The following is a 19,076-nucleotide window of genomic DNA, read 5'->3' on the forward strand; positions in this document are numbered from 1 at the left end:
TACGGTGGTTATAGCATCAATTAGGAAATAATAATAAACAAATATTGTTACACATATATATAATTTTAATTGTAAAATTTATAGACTTTTGTCAAATAACAATAATAAAATCAAAGACAAAACACAAAATGTGTAAAAACATGTTGTATAAACTAATCTTGTCCTAAACCTCTTAGTTTTACATATACAATGTAAGGTACCTGTATATATAATCTCGGATATGTTTGACTTGTTCTGTATCATTTGCAATTGAAATGCAACAATAGGACACATACATGTACATGTGTATGGGAATGTACCGTATGTTTGATATTGGAAAATAAGAAAAGAAAACTTTATAGCTATACATTATTTGGTCCTTCTCCTAAACTTTAATTATGATATATACATTTATAAGATATAATACAGTGATTTCGATAAATAAAGGGATGTTTTAGTTGGATTTGATGCATATGCATGCATGATTTACAAAATCATATTAAAATGTGTTGGTTTTTTTTTTGTTTTTTTTTACATAAAACTGTATAATTTAGATTTGATATATAATGTGCAAGCATGAATATACAATGTACATATATTGTATTCAGTGTAACATACACAGTAATGTACAAAGGTGGGAATGTGTATACTCTGGTAAGTATAAAAATATGAATGGACACAAGTACATATATGTTCAGATCTATGGCATCAGATGAGAAAAATAATGTGAAAATGGCTTTAAATTCGAATGAAGGAGGGATTCATCCATGTACTGAAGTATCTAAACTTGAAGAAGTGTACTTAACATTGTAAAATACTTCAGACAGGCATAGCCTTTCATTGTAGCACCTTGTACATGTAGTTCTTAATGAAGTCCCTTAGCCACACAGACAGACTTTTGCATTGATGTCCATGTGGGCCAACTAGGCACTTAGTCAGAATTCATTATAATGCACATATATGTAGAGTATCAATTTAATCATTTTTTCACACTGGGTGTTTGTGACCTTGAAGATACTGGAAGGTCAAATTTTTCTCTATAATTGTCTAGCTCTGTGGTGTGTTCCAAGTGGTTCCTTAAATCTTCTTCTGTACGCTGTTTAGAATGCATTAACATCCGTGAAGTATGTGTACTAATTGTATCTGAAACCAAAAACGTAAAAATAACTAAAAAGTTATACTTGTGAGCATCTAATATCTAAATCATCTGTATTGCACATATGTAGGTATGAAGAACAGATTTCAAAACATAAATTACAAGAAACTAAAGAAAATATATAACTTGTTGATTTAACAAAATAAAGTCCGCAAACGTGTGTGCCAGAAGATTGTATTTCCTTTGCCTCATATACAAGGCTCATATAGAATGTATGATGCATCAGTGTCTCATAGAGATCATATTTAGGTCATCTGACCTGAAGTGTCAGGAGGATGAAATATACATTTTAAACTTTTCATTCAAATAACTTCTTCTTAGTAAACGAAAAGCCCAGGACACTGCAGATCTAGCTGTAGCATACATGAATGAAGAGCTATAAAGTTTGTTCAAATCAATGACATTGGCCTTCATTAAACATCACAGGGATCAAATAAAATCATTAAACAACCTGACATTGAATCTGTAGCATATTGGGGTAAAGGGGTAAAAAAGTATATTCAAAGGCCTTGACCTTCAATCAAGATCACTTCATTCAAGGGTCAAATCTTCAAATGACTTCTTGTCAACTTCTTATCAGAGCTGTTATATGTTTGATTGAAAGGCTTTCCTACTTTGAAGGTCAAAGAGATCAAATAAAATAAGATATCAGTTGTATGTACCTCCATCTGTGAAGGAGGGTACAAACACTCCTGTTTCCTCCTCCTCCTCTTCTTCCTCCTCCTCATCACTGGATACCACAAACCCAGCCTCACGCTTCTCTGTTGCTGTCACTTTCTCCTCATCAAGTAGCTGTAGCTTCTCAAGGTCCTGTACAAGGCGTCCTCTGTCATGTTAAAAGAACTTTTTTAATTTTAAACTACTAGAGAAATAAAGCAGATCATCTCTGTACCATTTTTACTATAACGTGATCAAGGCAGCTAACAAAAAGACCTTAATGAACGAATATGCACAATGTTTTTTCAATTCATTTCATTAAACAAATTATCTTTATGAATATTTTTGTAATATGCAGCAACTAGCCTTATACAAATGTATATGTATATTTTGTATGTATGTTTGGAGAGGCTTATTAATAAGTTGTAAGAACTTGTCCCCAATCCTCTTTGTCAAATACTAGAAAAAATGCAAATAAAATATGTTTAAATCAACGACTATGCACAACCATCAACAGTTCAAGAAAAGCTCAAATGCCCTTGTAGGAATATTGAGACGTTCAAGTGAAAATCTCTAAAATGTTAATTGTATATGTCATATATTTAGATAAGAGAAATAAATAGTAAACAAATACCTGTAATCTGGTAGCTTTGTACAGGGATTCTCCTTCAAGTTTAATATCATTACAGACTCTGGAAACTCATCTGAAACCATGCAGCAGATATGTTGTATATCACTCACCTGGTTAATTTTCATATACAATGTAACAAACATTGTGTGGGAATCTGACACAACAGTAATAAGGAATTAATTGATATAAAGCGGTCTGTCCTAATCAAAACTATTAAAAATCAAAGCAATTCGATATCCTACATGTGCGAAATATCAATTTACAATTTTTAGAGAAGAAATCAATACAATTTTGAGTCAATGCTTCATAGTGATTTCAAAACAGGAGCATTATCAAATTACAACTTTAAGAGAAAAAGTCGTTTTTAATAATATAGCAAAATTGACCACTTTTGGCGCAACAATTGTTCAATTTAAAATCCCCACCTCCTAAGGATTCTACATACAAATTATGAGCAATTTCCATCTATAACATTCAGATAACTTTCAGGGAATAAGTATCTTAACTACAGAATACAATTCAGTATTTTAAATGAAGAAAGGTTTGAACCCTCAATAAATCAACAGAAGCTATACTAACCAATTTGGAAGTGGTGGATATTGTTGTGAGACAGGTCAAGGAAGAGGAGCTTGCTGAGGTGAGACAGACCCTCCACCTGGCTGATCTCATTATCTGCTAGAGTCAGGAAGGTCAGATTCTTCAGGCACTCCAAGTTCTGTATTACTTGAATCTTATTCTGTTTTAACACAATAGATTACATGTTTTTTGTGGTAACATTTTGTTTCATTAATTTACAAATGTATAGATTTATAAGATTGTTAATATCCAACTGTCAGTTAAACAAGCGAGACATTTAACTTTTGTTAATACAATTTAAGTTAAAGGTCTCTGTTTATGTAGGTCTGTTTCATTGTAGTGTAATTGTTTTCTTTTTATGAAAACAACCAGAACTGAACCACAAACATACAATATCAGAAATGTGGTTTTAAATCATTACCTTCTGTAAATATATGTTGGTAACTTTATCCCCCAACAATTCCAAGTTGTCTATCTGTCCAATGTTTTCTCTGTCCAGTCGAAGGTGTGTGATTTTGTTGAGTGCTTGTACTCTTAAGAAAGCAAAAGGTAAAAGGATTTTTTTAAAAAAGAACCAAGTGAACATGCTTTTTTATAATGCATACAGCTTATATGCATAATATAGTTTAACCTATTTAAACAAATTACTTACCTCTGCCATAATATAGCAATATATGTTTATTATTGTGTAGGGATCTAGATAGCTAAAACTGCACATGGGTGAAAACTACAATAGTGAAAAAATGATTAAAAAGGGGATACTATGAAGTTTGTTGGGAAAATGAGGCCAGAATAGGTATAGCTTTATTTGCCGACATATGCAAAAAAGGTAGTGATATAAGCATAAGTGACATAAGCAAATAAGCACTCATTAATATTCCAAAATCTTTATTGTATTAAGAATGTATTTATAACAAATCATTTCATAAACATTGTGGATTTTAAACATGCATGCATGCTGAAAATCTAGTATTCTTGGACAGAGTTTTAAGATAATTACATCTGTTCCTGGCTTTTGTGTTGGGCATCATTGATGTGTCTCTTCTGTATTAAATGCAGAGATAATCTCACTGGTTTTACTTCAGTAAATTTGACATCCCCTACCAAAAAAAAAATAAATAAAATAAAATAATTCTCGTATATGTAATAATTGATATCTATATCACACAACCATTGAATGTTGCAGGTGTGATGTTTTGTCAGAGTACTATAGTAATTAATGCACTGACCCAGATAGGTGATTGACATCAAAAACCCCATGAAAATTTGCAGTGTTTTATTGAATTTATACCCAAATCGAACAACATTTTTTTAATTGGGTAGAACATGTCAAAGATATTCCCGGTACATGTTTTGTACAGTCAATATAGATGAAGGAATTCCTTCAACTATTTTACCAATAATCAAACAAAGAATTAATGATACAGCTCATCAAGAATTAAATTGTCATCTATATTAGACAAGAATTACGCGTATAATTATACGTATCGCCTGTACTGCATTGTTGATTTATTACATGACTATTATGGAATATTTAAAAATATCTGAAAGTAAAACAAAATGAAGGAAAAGTGAAATGCAGCATAATTATATGTCGTACAGCGCATCTGAATACCATGCATACCCTGAAATGAATCCTGCAACAATTAGGTGTGTTGAGGCGATAATGATGGCCTAGCTATTCAATGGCCTCCGTGTCATACTTATGAGAAAATTGTCTTTGTATAATACAAATATTGTTCAATTTTACGAAATTAGTCACGTCATGAATGTCAAATGTTAAAACAATTATATGTAGTTATAAAATGGGTGCTAGTATGGCTAAACAAATCAAATGTGACTACCAATAATTGTTAATGTTTGTTTGTTTCTTTCTTTCTTTCTTTTATATATACATATAATTTGATATACAATCATTAATGCTGCTATTGTTCTTCTTTGTTAGTAATTTATTCCTCCAGCAGTGTAGGAGCACCTCCTTGGAATAGAATGATAGTTGGTTGTAGCTAGATGTCCCCCACCAATAGAATGTATCCATGCACTATACAATGTTTATGTACACTTTGGTTTGATGTAATTTAATTTTAAAAGTTCAAGTTCTTATATTTAAATTTCAGGTATTGTATATAATATATTATTATGTAGCATCATATTAATTTGTACGGGACAGGGCATGCAATTCTAAGTTGTATAACTTGTGCCTAATTCCTTTTGACTTTGTTCAAATAAAATATATTTAAACTACAAGACTATAACTATATCCTTATTTACTTTTGTCGTTACTGCAGTTTTTACACACATTCAAACCATTAAAGTACAATGTATATAAAAAATATGAAGAATAGACAAAATATTAAACATGGCACACATTATAACATTATTCTAATTTTCTCTAAAATCATTACACCTTTACTACACTAGATCTTGTTAGTTACATGTAAAACAATCAATTCATGGCCAGAGGGCAGAGTGTAACAGTGTGGTGAAAACACAGCCACATGGGGTCAAGCAACTAATTTACTGTACTAATTAGGTTATAGGTACAGAGGCTGTCACAGCATGCTACCAATTGAATTGAATGCTCACCAGGTATAAATGTGAACCTCCTGGGGTTAGTGAGAAAAATAGGCAAGACATAAACATGTTATGCCTGACTGATCATAACAATCTCAGGTAAGAGAAAAGCCAGGGAAAAAACATGTAGTCTGCATGGTGGCCATGACAACACACCTGTGTACACATGTACCTGTACTTCAGTATACATGTATACACATATATAAATAACATATTTTTCATATTATACTGTGATAAACTTGAAGCATTCTGGATAAAAACAAATTTGAAAAAAATAATGACTAACATGTATAAGTTTCTTACACATGTACAGTAGTCAGGGGGGGGGGTGTGTGTGCTAAAACTGCATGATAATCGTATACTAAGGCTCAAAATTTTGACTGATCGCCTGTCAATTTTGAGCCTGCATGCGATTAGTCGGTCAGTTTAAGCGGACTTCATGTACACATGTACGGTATATGTATTTATCTAATTATTTCTTGGTCCATGCAAACCTGATAGGAAATGCTGAAAAACTTTGGTATGGTACTGACAGTACAGTTTACACAGTACATAGTAAACAGTTTATTATGGTCTTCTACTTTTTTAGTTTAATTGTCACCATCCGTCAATAGTGACGATTAAAGGTGAGGTGGTACGGCTCAGTGGCATGGGGGAGGGGGTTATCTACAGTGCATTTTTTTTTCTTTGATGCTGTAATAGATAAAAAGTAGATAGGTTAAAAACATGATAAAAATGAGGTGTTTATTTGTGGGTGGGGATTCAAGGGCTACATTTTATGTTTGCCTTGAAGCTAGCCTTCCATGCAGTGTAGTGTTTTGTACTGTTGCCAAAGGGAGGAGATTCCAGTGTGTGATGGTGTATGGGAAGAAGGAATACTTAAATGTATCCTTTGTGGCTGCAATGTGTCTGTATGCATAGGGATGTGTGTGTCAAGTGCGGGTGTCTACAGGTGTTAGGTATTAATTGTTCTGGGTTAACATTGATGGCAATGAGGTGGTGTGTGATTTTAAATATAGGAGGAATTGGATGGGTCGTGATTGTAGACGGCATGTTTGTAGTGTTGGTCATTGGAGTGTGTATAACATGTCTGAGACTGAAGAAGTGTTATGATATGTGTTGTGTACATATCGTGCTGCTCTGCATTGAGTTTTTTTTATTTGTTGTATTTGGCCAGTATTATGTGGGTCCCAGATAGAGGAGCAGTACTCTAGTTTGGGTCTGATGAGTGCTTTATAGAGGTATAAAGGTCCGTTCGCAATGCAAACCCTTGTGATAAAGGTGTCTCGGTAAGGTTATTTTATGTAAATCATCCAATATATGTACAGATGGAAAACTTTCTCGTAAACCGGAAACCTGAAGTCAAAACAAGATCCAGCATTGCGCGGGACAGTATCCAAAGTCACACTCTCGTGTGATCACAAAAACAAACTCTCGCGTGATCACAAAATAACACTCTCGCATGAATATACAAACAAGTTATACTTGGAAATTTTCAAAATGAAAACATTAGTGAAAGATAAACTTTCCAATTTATTCTTACCTGAATCTAACATTTGCATTTTGTCCTGAATCTTAACATAAAAGCCGTTTTACGTGAGTAGTTGCTTCAGAATTTTCCGTCTGGCAACGGAGAATAACGTTGAGATATATTTTGTAGCCGCATGCAGTCACATATTTTTGCAGAAAGTGAAAGTAGTGTTCAATGTTGGTTTTCTTGTCATAAACACAATGCCAGTAATTCAACAAAGCTATGATTTTAATAATTAATAATTCTTTAAATGGTTTCTAGCAGAACATGTTAGTCAGCACACACTTTAAGCAATAAGAATAAAAAAAAATGTCAACATCGATAAGACTGATGGGTCAGGGGTAATTTGTCTTTCGCCGTTGGAAATCCTTTATTTACCTGGCATATTTCTATTTACTAGTAACACAGTTAAAAAACAACCAACGAAAGAATGGATTCACTGCTGCGCTCTCAGATATGCTTTACCTAAAATTATATTATGCGTGTTCTTTAATGTGTGGTAAATTGATTGTGAGGTTTCGTTTTAGGAAACCTAGTGTTCTGTTTGCATTTGCGGTGATGTTGTTAATGTGTTTGTTCCATTGGAGTTTGTTTTGTATTGTGAGGCCTAAGTATATATTTACTGTAGGTCTATTTGACGTGTCAAGTGAGTGGAGAGTGTAGCTGTGGTGGATTTTGTTGCATTTGGTGTACTCCAACAATGTTAGAGGTATAGCACGACGAGACACTTTTGATCATTACGTCGTGTACGGTATTGCACATCAGAAGTTTCTCAATATCGAGATCTAATTAATATTAGCCTATTGGATTACATTTGGTGGAGAAGGTCTGTAACAGTATGGAGAAGATTTCAGAGAAGCAATTTCTTCATTAATTACACGAGCTGTGCTCTTACGAGGTTTTGCTTAATTCATATTCCACGGTTAGTTACAAAGTACTTGCCCAGTTCGTTTTCTTCTTGTTCCATTGCGGATCAATTTGAGGTATCAATTTGTTGTGGTTGGAGACCAACTGCACGAAACGCTTGTTATCCCAGAGTTACTCTTCATTGACTTCAAACTTCCCATACACCACGATTTTGTGATATCTAATATTCAGAAACAGACATCACTTCCGGATGGTTTTAATATTTTTCGGCTTTGGCAAAAAAAGTTTAGTGACAGACGTGGTTTGGTATAATAAGAGTAAAAATGTGAACTAAATTGAAAACGCATCAATTTTATTTCTGTAAAAAATATATTTCAGACACAGTGCAAGCACCTGTCCGGACTCTGACCCCATATTTTACTTTAAGGATCACTCAAGTGTTTGAAGGATATGTATTTTATGAAGAAGCATTTCAAGTTTCATTTTGACGTTGCATCAGCCTTTGACGGTCCAAAACGGTTGGTAGGTTTCTCATGATCACAGACTTCATAGACTTTCATGTCATTTAAACGGTTTACTTCTGTTGCATGTTTTATTCTGACGAACCAAAATGAGTTGCCGCCTTTGATCGGTTAGTTTTTACTGACAAGTGTTGCCCCAAATCGGTTTTGATTTAGCACACAAATCACCTGGGTTACTTCAGTTTATACACAGACAACTGATTGCGACTTGGATATTTATTGATAGGAAATTAAAGTCCAAACCCATGCCTCAATAAAACTTCATCAGTTGGGCATATATGATGATCAAATAAACAGATTTATGTAGATAATAATTTAAATCAGTATATATGGCTCCTAGCTACTGTTGTAGTGGAAAAGATATCACATTCTGACTGACTTTTCAGAAGGTGATATCTTTTCCGCTACAACAGTAGCTATATGGCTCCATATTCGCAAGGTCCATTGCAGATTGTATTGTCAATATATAGAGCTACATTTGCAGTACTGTATGCCTAGTAGAGCACTTATTATAATTATACATGCACATGGATTCGATATGGAAAAAAAATAAAAAAGGTATATGACACTATCCTTCATCAGTTCTAAATTGCACAACTTCTCAAGCTTTCTATTAGGTTATAAAGAAAAAGTAACATTAAATGAAATATATTCGGAGAAGAGTGGACAATTCAAAGGCTACATTTGTACATGCATATACCTTATATCCCACAAGGATCTTGGGCTGCTACAGAACTGTACGTCTCTTTATTATTTTTATCAACAAACTTCGAATTTTAATTAAATCTATTTAATAGTGGATTCAGACAATATGTACATAGTACATGTACCTTTTTGCTGATGACACAAAAATATGCTAATACAAAAACTGTCCAACATTATTCAGATACCATGTTCATATATGCAAATGGCCTGACAAATGGCTTTTAAAAATGCACCTGAATAATTGCAAACACATGCATGAACATGCGAAAGGACATGCAGATGCGAGTTGCTTAGTTAAGCTGCACATAAACTAAATGATAAACTGGTATAAAACTATAAACAAATGGAAAAATATTTAAGTAATTAATCTGAATGTTCAACAATGTGCAGTCCAGCTAGATTCCTACCCGGATTCTATACACTAGCTGTCATATAATGAAGAAAATTACTGGTAAAAAAAATTCATTATCTTGAATGACCTACATTTTCATACATGAACATTTTATGTAATTAATTAAATACATGTCAGAGATATTACTCAACACCACTGAATAAAGGAACATCTAGATCTAGACCTTAAATGGTACTGCTACATTGGTTACATGTAGATATCCTTATACAGCTTCAAACAGTTTCTTCTAAAAAAGTTGAAGTGGTTAGGAGTTGGATGTTGGACCAGAAGAATTTTTTTTCAAATGAAAATCCTTTATCCACTTTCAAGATTACAAGCTATATATTTTCATGTAACATATAGATTTAATGCATTCAACACAATCTCTTATCAAACTGCTTCAGTACCAGACCTTTTACAGTTGTCTATGATGCTGGATGATACGTCCCACAGAAGGACAGAAACAAGATGACATTGGCCGGGGGTTTCTGTGAGGTCGACATTGATGACCTCCAGTTCTTTGAAAAATGTGGAGGTGGTACGTTTGGGAGTGTGTACCGGGCTCTGTGGAAGTCACAAGACACAGTTGTAGCTGTCAAGAAGTTGTTAGCTCTTGACAAGGAGGTGAGACTTATATTCTTCAGAAGGTTATAGCACTAGATGATAATTAATTTTCTGAAAGCTCTAATGTCCAAATTCATTATGTTATAAGTAGATGATCAATACATTGTAAGCCTACTAGTTTTCACTGAACATATGGTATTATATTAATTAATGAATATAGAATTTTAAACTTTTAGAATTTAATTAATGAATTTCTTTACATTTATTGCTGTTGTGAAAAGTTAGACTTAAAATTTGCTACATGAATTAATTAAGATTTTTTTTATCATAGATATCTCTATCTTCACAAAATGATTTAATGTAACTAATACGCATGGAAGATGATTAAAACCATATGTTATACTATTAATAATATTTTGCATTTGTATAGTATAGTTATCTATTCTTGCATGTACACTGCACAATGTATACTGTATGTAGGTACATTGGCCACCATTTGTTATGTTCAATATTCCTGAGTGTAAAATCGTGCAAATCTGTAAATGTAAATGAGACAAGATAAACTTAGTTTCACATGAAAAATAATAGCATCACTATCAATTCCTAACCACAAAGGCAGATAACTCTCAGTCTGTAATTCATGAATAGAAGAGTTTGAAAGCCGATCAGGCTTGTCGAGGTTTACTTATGTGTCCATGTTTATGTTACAGGCGACTGTTTTGAGTGTGCTAAGTCACAGGAATGTAATGCAGTTCTATGGTGCTGTAGTAGAAGAGCCAAACTTCTGCCTCATTACTGGTAAATATTTTGATTTTTTAACTATTAATTAAAACCTGATATTATGTGGAATTTTCAAAATCTGAACCTCTGCATTTTTTTTCAAGGCAGATGAGACTGAGAGGTTTATAAGTGACTTAATTTTAATTTGCAAGGCTCAGGCAACTAACTTACTCATCATTATTGGTAAAATCAGTTGTGAATTGAATCACTTATAACACCTCCTTTCATGATTATGATTTCACTTATGGCTCTTACTTTACTCTCACTATTACAATTTTGTTTTTTTCTTCCACAGAATATGCCGCCAATGGTTCATTGTATGCCTACCTACAGAAACCAGCTAACACAATGGACTTCCAACACATTCTCAGATGGGCTCGTGAGATTGCTCAAGGTAATGGCATCTATGGGGAATAATTCTGATATTAAATTCAAAACTTACATTTGGATTATTGAAAATGAAATAGTAAAACATGTTTATAACGAACAAATTCATGGTTATAACATATATATTTTTTACTTACACATTCAACAATTTCATTTCTCTTGCTATTAATCCAGATCCTGTCCTATTATTATAATTTCTGATTAAGTGCTATGCAAAAATACTGACAGGCACACATGAAAGTCCTGAACACAAATGGGGTTTAATATGTAAACTATCATTTAATTACCATATGATATGTTATGATGATAAATCTTACACAACTAGACTTTCTCTCTTTGGAGATGTTGTTGATGTGGTTTGTTGTGATACAGGTATGAACTATCTACATGATGAGGCCCCCATGAAGATTATTCACAGGGATCTAAAATCAAAGAATGGTAAGTGATGGCTCAACATTGTAAAATGAATAATACCTGGTAATTAGTTTTGATATCTGCTGTCAAAAATCATGTACCTGCTAACTGAGTATTTGTAAAATAGTTTTCAAAGTATCATATGATATTATGCCTTCATTTACTAAGTATCCACACTTCTGTGGAGTCAATTTGATATTTTTGTATCTACACAATATATAGACAAATGTCTTTACTAAGATCATTCCTATATACTGTAGTTTATTGCTCAAAATTTGGTTAGGAATTGAGATCTGCTCTTTATAAACAGGTGTCCTTTATATAAGAGTGTCCTTAATAGCAGGTTTAACTGTTACAGTACTTTATAGTTTTCAGGACTCGATAAATAAAAAGGAATTGAAATTAATATAATCTAAATGTAAATTCATTGTTTGATAGTGTTTTTGGAAGTCTAAATTAAAAGCTTCTGATCAAATTAAGTTCTACTACTTTGTTTTCCTAGGACATCTAAAGTTATCACTATCAGTGTCATGTTTAGATGACCTTTTTTTATTAGAAATTTGTTGCCAATGTGTTGGACCTTCCAAAAAATGGATCCTCCCATTGATTAGTATAAAGTAATTGTTTGTGATGTTAATTTAATGTTCTTTGAATCGTGACCCAAATCAGTGTAGATGTCTAGATAAATGTTTAAAACTTGAAAATGTAGTTTTAATAATATTTGATTTATTTCAAAGCAAAATACTACATGATATTATATATGCAATTAAAATTTGATTTTGTTACAACCTTTTGAACTTTCAGTGGTGATATCACACGACTGGATTTGTAAGGTATGTGTCTGTTAAGAAACTTCTCATAGTTATATTCATAAAAATAAAAGTTTGCCAGGTATTAATTACAATGACAAAACAAGATGCTGTACACCTAGTAATATATTTGTTGGTAAGTTGATATACTGTTTAATATATTTAAGGACCAAGGAAAAAGGTCATATAGTTAGGTGGTCGTTATTTACAGGCTAAATTGTGTTGATATTAGTCATCTGTGTCGACCCCATGGGAGATGAGCCATTGGCTCAATTGGTCATCGATGTTTAAAAAAAGTTATTAATATCTGGGATCTCAAAAATATTGTCTTTTTAAAAAGTTCATCGTTATATAGAGGTGGTCAAAGTGATACGTTTTACTGTGCATTTTAAATTTTGATTTAATGTTATTCACCATCATAACATTTACCAGATCTGTGACTTTGGAGCGTCACGGTTTATGGGTAGCACAACTAAGATGTCACTGGCGGGAACATTTCCCTGGATGGCACCAGAGGTAAGAAACAGGTTATAGCTCAGGTCTGTACATATATATATATAATCCACCTAATTGAGCTGGTGTGTTTACATAGAAGGGGCGCTTGATGGGACCAAATTGATACCTTTCACAAAATTAAGCCACAAATCAATCTAACCTCCCAAAGAAATAAAATAAGGAAACTATATATATACATATATAAGAAATAAAAACAATAACGACTGACTAGTGAGCCCTTTCGCCCCATTCAAAGGAGCTCTTCAGACTCAGACTCTTCAGACTCCCTTGAATGGGGCGAAAGCGCTCACTAGTCAGTCATTATTGTTTTTATTTCTTATAGATTTCGTCCGTAAGGATTTTTCTTTAAATTTATCATATACATATATATATATATATGTAAATGTATGCCATTCATATATGCAGTCTGCATTTATTACTAAAGATTTCAATTCTATATATGATACAATGTTTATAGTGCTACACATTATGAATACATTGTACCTATGTTTTGCAAACTTATCATTCAATCGACTTCTTCTTAATAACCAAATGGCCCAGGGTACTCATATTTTGCATGTTGCATAGTGGGATGAAGGGATACGAAGTTTGTGCAAATGAATTACCTTGACCTTCATTCTATTGAAACAAACTTACATATTTTTTACCTCCAACAGGTTATACAAAGTCTACCTGTATCAGAATCCTGTGATACCTGGTCATATGGTGTTGTAAGTAAACAAATCAGGTCTTGTTAAATTTATGTTACTGGTTTATTTGGCACCTTATGTGGAAACACTCAAATCTAACAGACCAAATTATGTTATATATGGTAGGTAATAGCTGTCATATGTATATATTCTTCGAATCCTGAAAGTAACCTGTGGTGATCTCTGAAAAATTATTTTGAATGAAATGATTTCTTTTTTCACCAGTAGATACTGTTCCTGTTTACACTTAGCATTCATCAGCACCAAGCTTTACAAGTCCATTTCTGTTACAGGTTCTGTGGGAGCTCCTTACACACGAAGTACCTTTTAAAGGTATTGAAGGCTTCCAAGTGGCCTGGCTGGTAGTAGAGAGAGGAGAGGTAGGTCGGAAAATAAAGAGATAAAGCTTATTAGTATGTTAAGTTATATAGGGAATAAGTTGAGTAACTCCTAGCATACATACACTTTACATATCATCCTTTTGCATTTTCAAAATATTTATTTTCATGAATTTCAAATGTGAATCAAAAAACCTTTAAATATGATTGTACTAGATATTGATTGTAGAGACAAGCTTTTGTTAATTTGAGGAGTATATGTGTGTAGAATAGATAATTTGATAGTCGAAAGAATAAAGGAAGATTTAATTTTACAGTTGTTATCATGTTTGTTTGACAGAGATTGACTATCCCCAGTACTTGTCCTGATTCCTTTGCCAAGTTGATGGAAGAGTGTTGGATCATAGAACCCAAGCAGAGACCAAGCTTCAGGGATATCTTGTCACGACTTCACTCAATGCTTAATGATGGTAAATATCACTAAAACCCTGTAGTTACTACTCATAATGTAAGCTTCAGAGATATCCTGTAAGGACTTCACTCAATGCTTAATGATGGTAAATATCACTAAAACCCTGTAGTTACTACTCATAATGTAAGCTTCAGAGATATCCTGTAAGGACTTCACTCAATGCTTAATGATGGTAAATATCACTAAAACCCTGTAGTTACTACTGATAATGTAAGCTTCAGAGATACCCTGTAGTTACTACTCATAATGTAAGCTTCAGAGATATCCTGTAAGGACTTCACTCAATGCTTAATGATGGTAAATATCACTAAAACCCTGTAGTTACTACTCATAATGTAAGCTTCAGAGATATCCTGTAACGACTTCACTCAATGCTTAATGATGGTAAATATCACTTAAAACCCTGTAGTTACTACTCATAATGTAAGCTTCAGAGATATCCTGTAAGGACTTCACTCAATGCTTAATGATGGTAAATATCACTAAAACCCTGTAGTTACTACTCATAATGTAAGCTTCAGAGATATCCTGTAACGACTTCACTCAATGCTTAATGATGGTAAATATCACTAAAACCCTGTAGTTACTACTCATAATGTAAGCTTCAGAGATATCCTGTAAGGACTTCACTCAATGCTTAATGATGGTAAATATCACTAAAACCCTGTAGTTACTACTCATAATGTAAGCTTCAGAGATATCCTGTAACGACTTCACTCAATGCTTAATGATGGTAAATATCACTAAAACCCTGTAGTTACTACTCATAATGTAAGCTTCAGAGATATCCTGTAACGACTTCACTCAATGCTTAATGATGGTAAATATCACTAAAACCCTGTAGTTACTACTCATAATGTAAGCTTCAGAGATATCCTGTAACGACTTCACTCAATGCTTAATGATGGTAAATATCACTAAAACCCTGTAGTTACTACTGATAATGTAAGCTTCAGAGATATCCTGTAACGACTCAATGCTTAATGATGGTAAATATCACTAAAACCCTGTAGTTACTACTCATAATGTAAGCTTCAGAGATATCCTGTAAGGACTTCACTCAATGCTTAATGATGGTAAATATCACTAAAACCCTGTAGTTACTACTGATAATGTAAGCTTCAGAGATATCCTGTAACGACTACACTCAATGCTTAATGATGGTAAATATCACTAAAACCCTGTAGTTACTACTCATAATGTAAGCTTCAGAGATATCCTGTAAGGACTTCACTCAATGCTTAATGATGGTAAATATCACTTAAACCCTGTAGTTACTACTCATAATGTAAGCTTCAGAGATATCCTGTAACGACTCAATGCTTTATGATGGTAAATATCACTAAAACCCTGTAGTTACTACTCATAATGTAAGCTTCAGAGATATCCTGTCACGACTTCACTCAATGCTTAATGATGGTAAATATCACTTAAACCCTGTAGTTACTACTCATAATGTAAGCTTCAGAGATATCCTGTAACGACTCAATGCTTAATGATGGTAAATATCACTAAAACCCTGTAGTTACTACTCATAATGTAAGCTTCAGAGATATCCTGTAACGACTTCACTCAATGCTTAATGATGGTAAATATCACTAAAACCCTCCCTGTAGTTACTACTCATAATGTAAGCTTCAGAGATATATCCTGTAACGACTACACTCAATGCTTAATGATGGTAAATATCACTAAAACCCTGTAGTTACTACTCATAATGTAAGCTTCAGAGATATCCTGTAACGACTTCACTCAATGCTTAATGATGGTAAATATCACTAAAACCCTGTAGTTACTACTCATAATGTAAGCTTCAGAGATATCCTGTAAGGACTTCACTCAATGCTTAATGATGGTAAATATCACTAAAACCCTGTAGTTACTACTGATAATGTAAGCTTCAGAGATATCCTGTAATGACTTCACTCAATGCTTAATGATGGTAAATATCACTAAAACCCTGTAGTTACTACTCATAATGTAAGCTTCAGAGATATCTTGTCACGACTTCACTCAATGCTTAATGATGGTAAATATCACTAAAACCCTGTAGTTACTACTCATAATGTAAGCTTCAGAGATATCCTGTAAGGACTTCACTTAATGCTTAATGATAGTAATTATCACTAAAACCCTGTAGTTACTACTCATAATGTAAGCTTCAGAGATATCCTGTAACGACTTCACTCAATGCTTAATGATGGTAAATATCACTAAAACCCTGAGGTGACTACTCATAATGTAAGCTTTAGAGATATCTTGACACGACTTCACTCAATGCTTAATGATGGTAAATATCACTAAAACCCTGTAGTTACTACTCATAATGTAAGCTTCAGAGATATCCTGTAACGACTCAATGCTTAATGATGGTAAATATCACTTAAACCCTGTAGTTACTACTCATAATGTAAGCTTCAGAGATACCCTGTAGTTACTACTCATAATGTAAGCTTCAGAGATATCCTGTAACGACTCAATGCTTAATGATAGTAATTATCACTAAAACCCTGAGGTGACTACTCATAATGTAAGCTTCAGAGATACCCTTTAGTTACTACTCATAATGTAAGCTTCAGAGATATCCTGTAATGACTTCACTCAATGCTTAATGATAGTAAATATCACTAAAACCCTGTAGTTACTACTCATATCTAAAACTTTTTTCTATGAATATTTATCTCTTATATAAATGAAGTTAGGTAACATTTGGTGAGGTTTTTTTCCAGAGAGTTTACCAGAGGAAACTAATTCATTCCTTGATCATCGTGAGGTTTGGAGGAAAGAGATTGAAGCCACTATAGAGCGACTTAAAAAAGCTGAGCGTAATATTACTTTGAAAGAACAAGAACTACGTGAAAGGGAAAATAAAATAAAGGAACGAGAGAAAAGTCTGGAACAGCAGTTTAAAGTTGTGGTAAGGGGAGATAATTTATGTTAGACATTCACTAAGTACTACCCAGAGAATATTAATATTTACATTTTTAATTTGGAAAAGTTAAACTGATTGTCAACTTTAACAGCTACACTTTATTTGTAGAATCTTAAAGCAAATCATATAAATTAAACCAGATTATTTATTTTTACATTTAAAAATAAACATGATGAAAAAACACCATAAGAATTGGTATGGTTTACTAAAGTTAGGTATTGTTTAATGTACTGGTATGTTAAGGTAGCAATACTTGTTCTGTTCCTTTTTTTCCCCAACAGAAATTGGATTCCTATGATGTTAACACATGGAGAGAAGTAGATGTGGTAAGATAGTCTCAGCTGATGTATTACATGACTATATTAGAGATGAAAGGTTTATTGAAAGTCCTTCCTCCTATATATCTGATGTTTTCTATGCTAATGTTTAAGATTTGTATTAACATCATAAACAGATTGATCTGTCAATATGAACTGCATTGTATTCCATTTCTAAAAACTGAAAACTGGTTAGTACACACAGTATGCTCAATGTCCATGCTGAAGTTATTGTCAGTGATCTGGAAATCTTGATCTATAGGAATCTGTAGGGTATTTGTATTAAAGTGTGGTGTGATTTCTTGTTTCAGTATCAGTGGATAAAACAGTTACATAATGGTAAGTATAGTTTAATTAACACATAAGACATTAATTATTATCAGAATAGAAAAGTTGAATGGTATCAAAACTCATGTTTGTGACAGGTTTGACTGTGGTTAAAACAAACGTAAGCAACTGAAGAAGAAACGAAAACATGAGTACTATAAATTATTGTTATACATCTCAAAAAAGGACCAGACTTACTGATTCTGAGTCCTGAGTCATTTTAATTACAGTAATTTATTGTATCACATGTTTGTACACAATGACCTAGCTCCAAACAATTTCCACTAACAGATACAGTTAAAGGCACATTTTTTATTCTCAGTTGTCATAATCATAATGATATATATATATTTGTTACACATGTATTATATTATATTTTGAAGGTCACACAAATGACCTTGCGATGTATGCTGACCTGTTCATCAATAACCACATCACTGGGAGACGCCTACTGCTGATGAACCAAGCAGACCTGAAGAATATGGGCATTATGTCTGTTGGACACATCCTAGAACTGTTTGTATGTATCACCTCTCCCAATCACTACTACAGAAATAAACATCTAAATAATTCTAAACAATAATGTACATTTAAATAATTCAAAACCTTATCAACTTTTATATCAGCAAACATTGACACATTACACATATTGAATATTTATTGTTTTGTCAATAAAAATAATATACATATTGAATATTTATTGTTTTTTCAATAAAAATAATATACAAAATTATCTTTATTGGATGCGTCTTATTTGCCGTCACATATACGGTAAATATTAAATTTCATTTCTAACAACAGAGGTATTCCCATTTCAGACGGAGATAGAACTTTTGAAAGCACATAATCACCGACTCCTGAACTTTCCACCATTATCCACAGTAAGTGTCATGATATTGATTAATGCTTATATAGTGAAATGTGAAAATAATCTGCATTTGAA

At 32.9% G+C, this 19,076-nt stretch overlaps 2 protein-coding genes across 3 annotated transcripts in view; one reads left to right on the plus strand and one right to left on the minus strand.

The window, feature by feature from the left end:
- Positions 1 to 464: 464 nt before the first annotated feature.
- Positions 465 to 8,183, minus strand: LOC138315011 (leucine-rich repeat-containing protein 46-like). The gene is made up of 7 exons (XM_069255721.1): positions 8,047 to 8,183; positions 4,000 to 4,099; positions 3,421 to 3,532; positions 3,003 to 3,159; positions 2,427 to 2,496; positions 1,798 to 1,961; positions 465 to 1,122 (listed from the first exon to the last, which is right to left on the minus strand). Exons 1-7 carry the CDS (start codon positions 8,069 to 8,071, stop codon positions 959 to 961), a joined length of 792 nt encoding a protein of 263 aa, XP_069111822.1. The 5' UTR covers positions 8,072 to 8,183; the 3' UTR covers positions 465 to 958.
- Positions 8,184 to 8,295: 112 nt separating this feature from the next.
- Positions 8,296 to 19,076, plus strand: part of LOC138315010 (mitogen-activated protein kinase kinase kinase 20-like) — a 50,363-nt gene continuing 39,582 nt past the window's right edge. Inside the window, exons 1-15 of one of the 2 annotated variants that reach the window (XM_069255720.1) lie at positions 8,296 to 8,493; positions 10,010 to 10,212; positions 10,863 to 10,950; positions 11,228 to 11,326; positions 11,692 to 11,757; positions 12,538 to 12,566; positions 12,975 to 13,058; positions 13,715 to 13,768; positions 14,041 to 14,127; positions 14,426 to 14,555; positions 17,287 to 17,474; positions 17,771 to 17,815; positions 18,118 to 18,145; positions 18,517 to 18,653; positions 18,952 to 19,014. In XM_069255720.1, coding sequence (XP_069111821.1) covers positions 10,057 to 10,212; positions 10,863 to 10,950; positions 11,228 to 11,326; positions 11,692 to 11,757; positions 12,538 to 12,566; positions 12,975 to 13,058; positions 13,715 to 13,768; positions 14,041 to 14,127; positions 14,426 to 14,555; positions 17,287 to 17,474; positions 17,771 to 17,815; positions 18,118 to 18,145; positions 18,517 to 18,653; positions 18,952 to 19,014 — 1,254 coding nt within the window. In that variant the 5' untranslated portion in view covers positions 8,296 to 8,493; positions 10,010 to 10,056. Of the gene's footprint in view, positions 8,494 to 9,992; positions 10,213 to 10,862; positions 10,951 to 11,227; positions 11,327 to 11,691; positions 11,758 to 12,537; positions 12,567 to 12,974; positions 13,059 to 13,714; positions 13,769 to 14,040; positions 14,128 to 14,425; positions 14,556 to 17,286; positions 17,475 to 17,770; positions 17,816 to 18,117; positions 18,146 to 18,516; positions 18,654 to 18,951; positions 19,015 to 19,076 lie in introns of both variants that reach the window. The other variant, XM_069255719.1, reaches the window with a different exon arrangement.

The sequence above is a fragment of the Argopecten irradians genome, chromosome 2 (assembly GCF_041381155.1).
Source record: "Argopecten irradians isolate NY chromosome 2, Ai_NY, whole genome shotgun sequence".
In the NCBI taxonomy this organism is placed as follows: domain Eukaryota; kingdom Metazoa; phylum Mollusca; class Bivalvia; order Pectinida; family Pectinidae; genus Argopecten; species Argopecten irradians.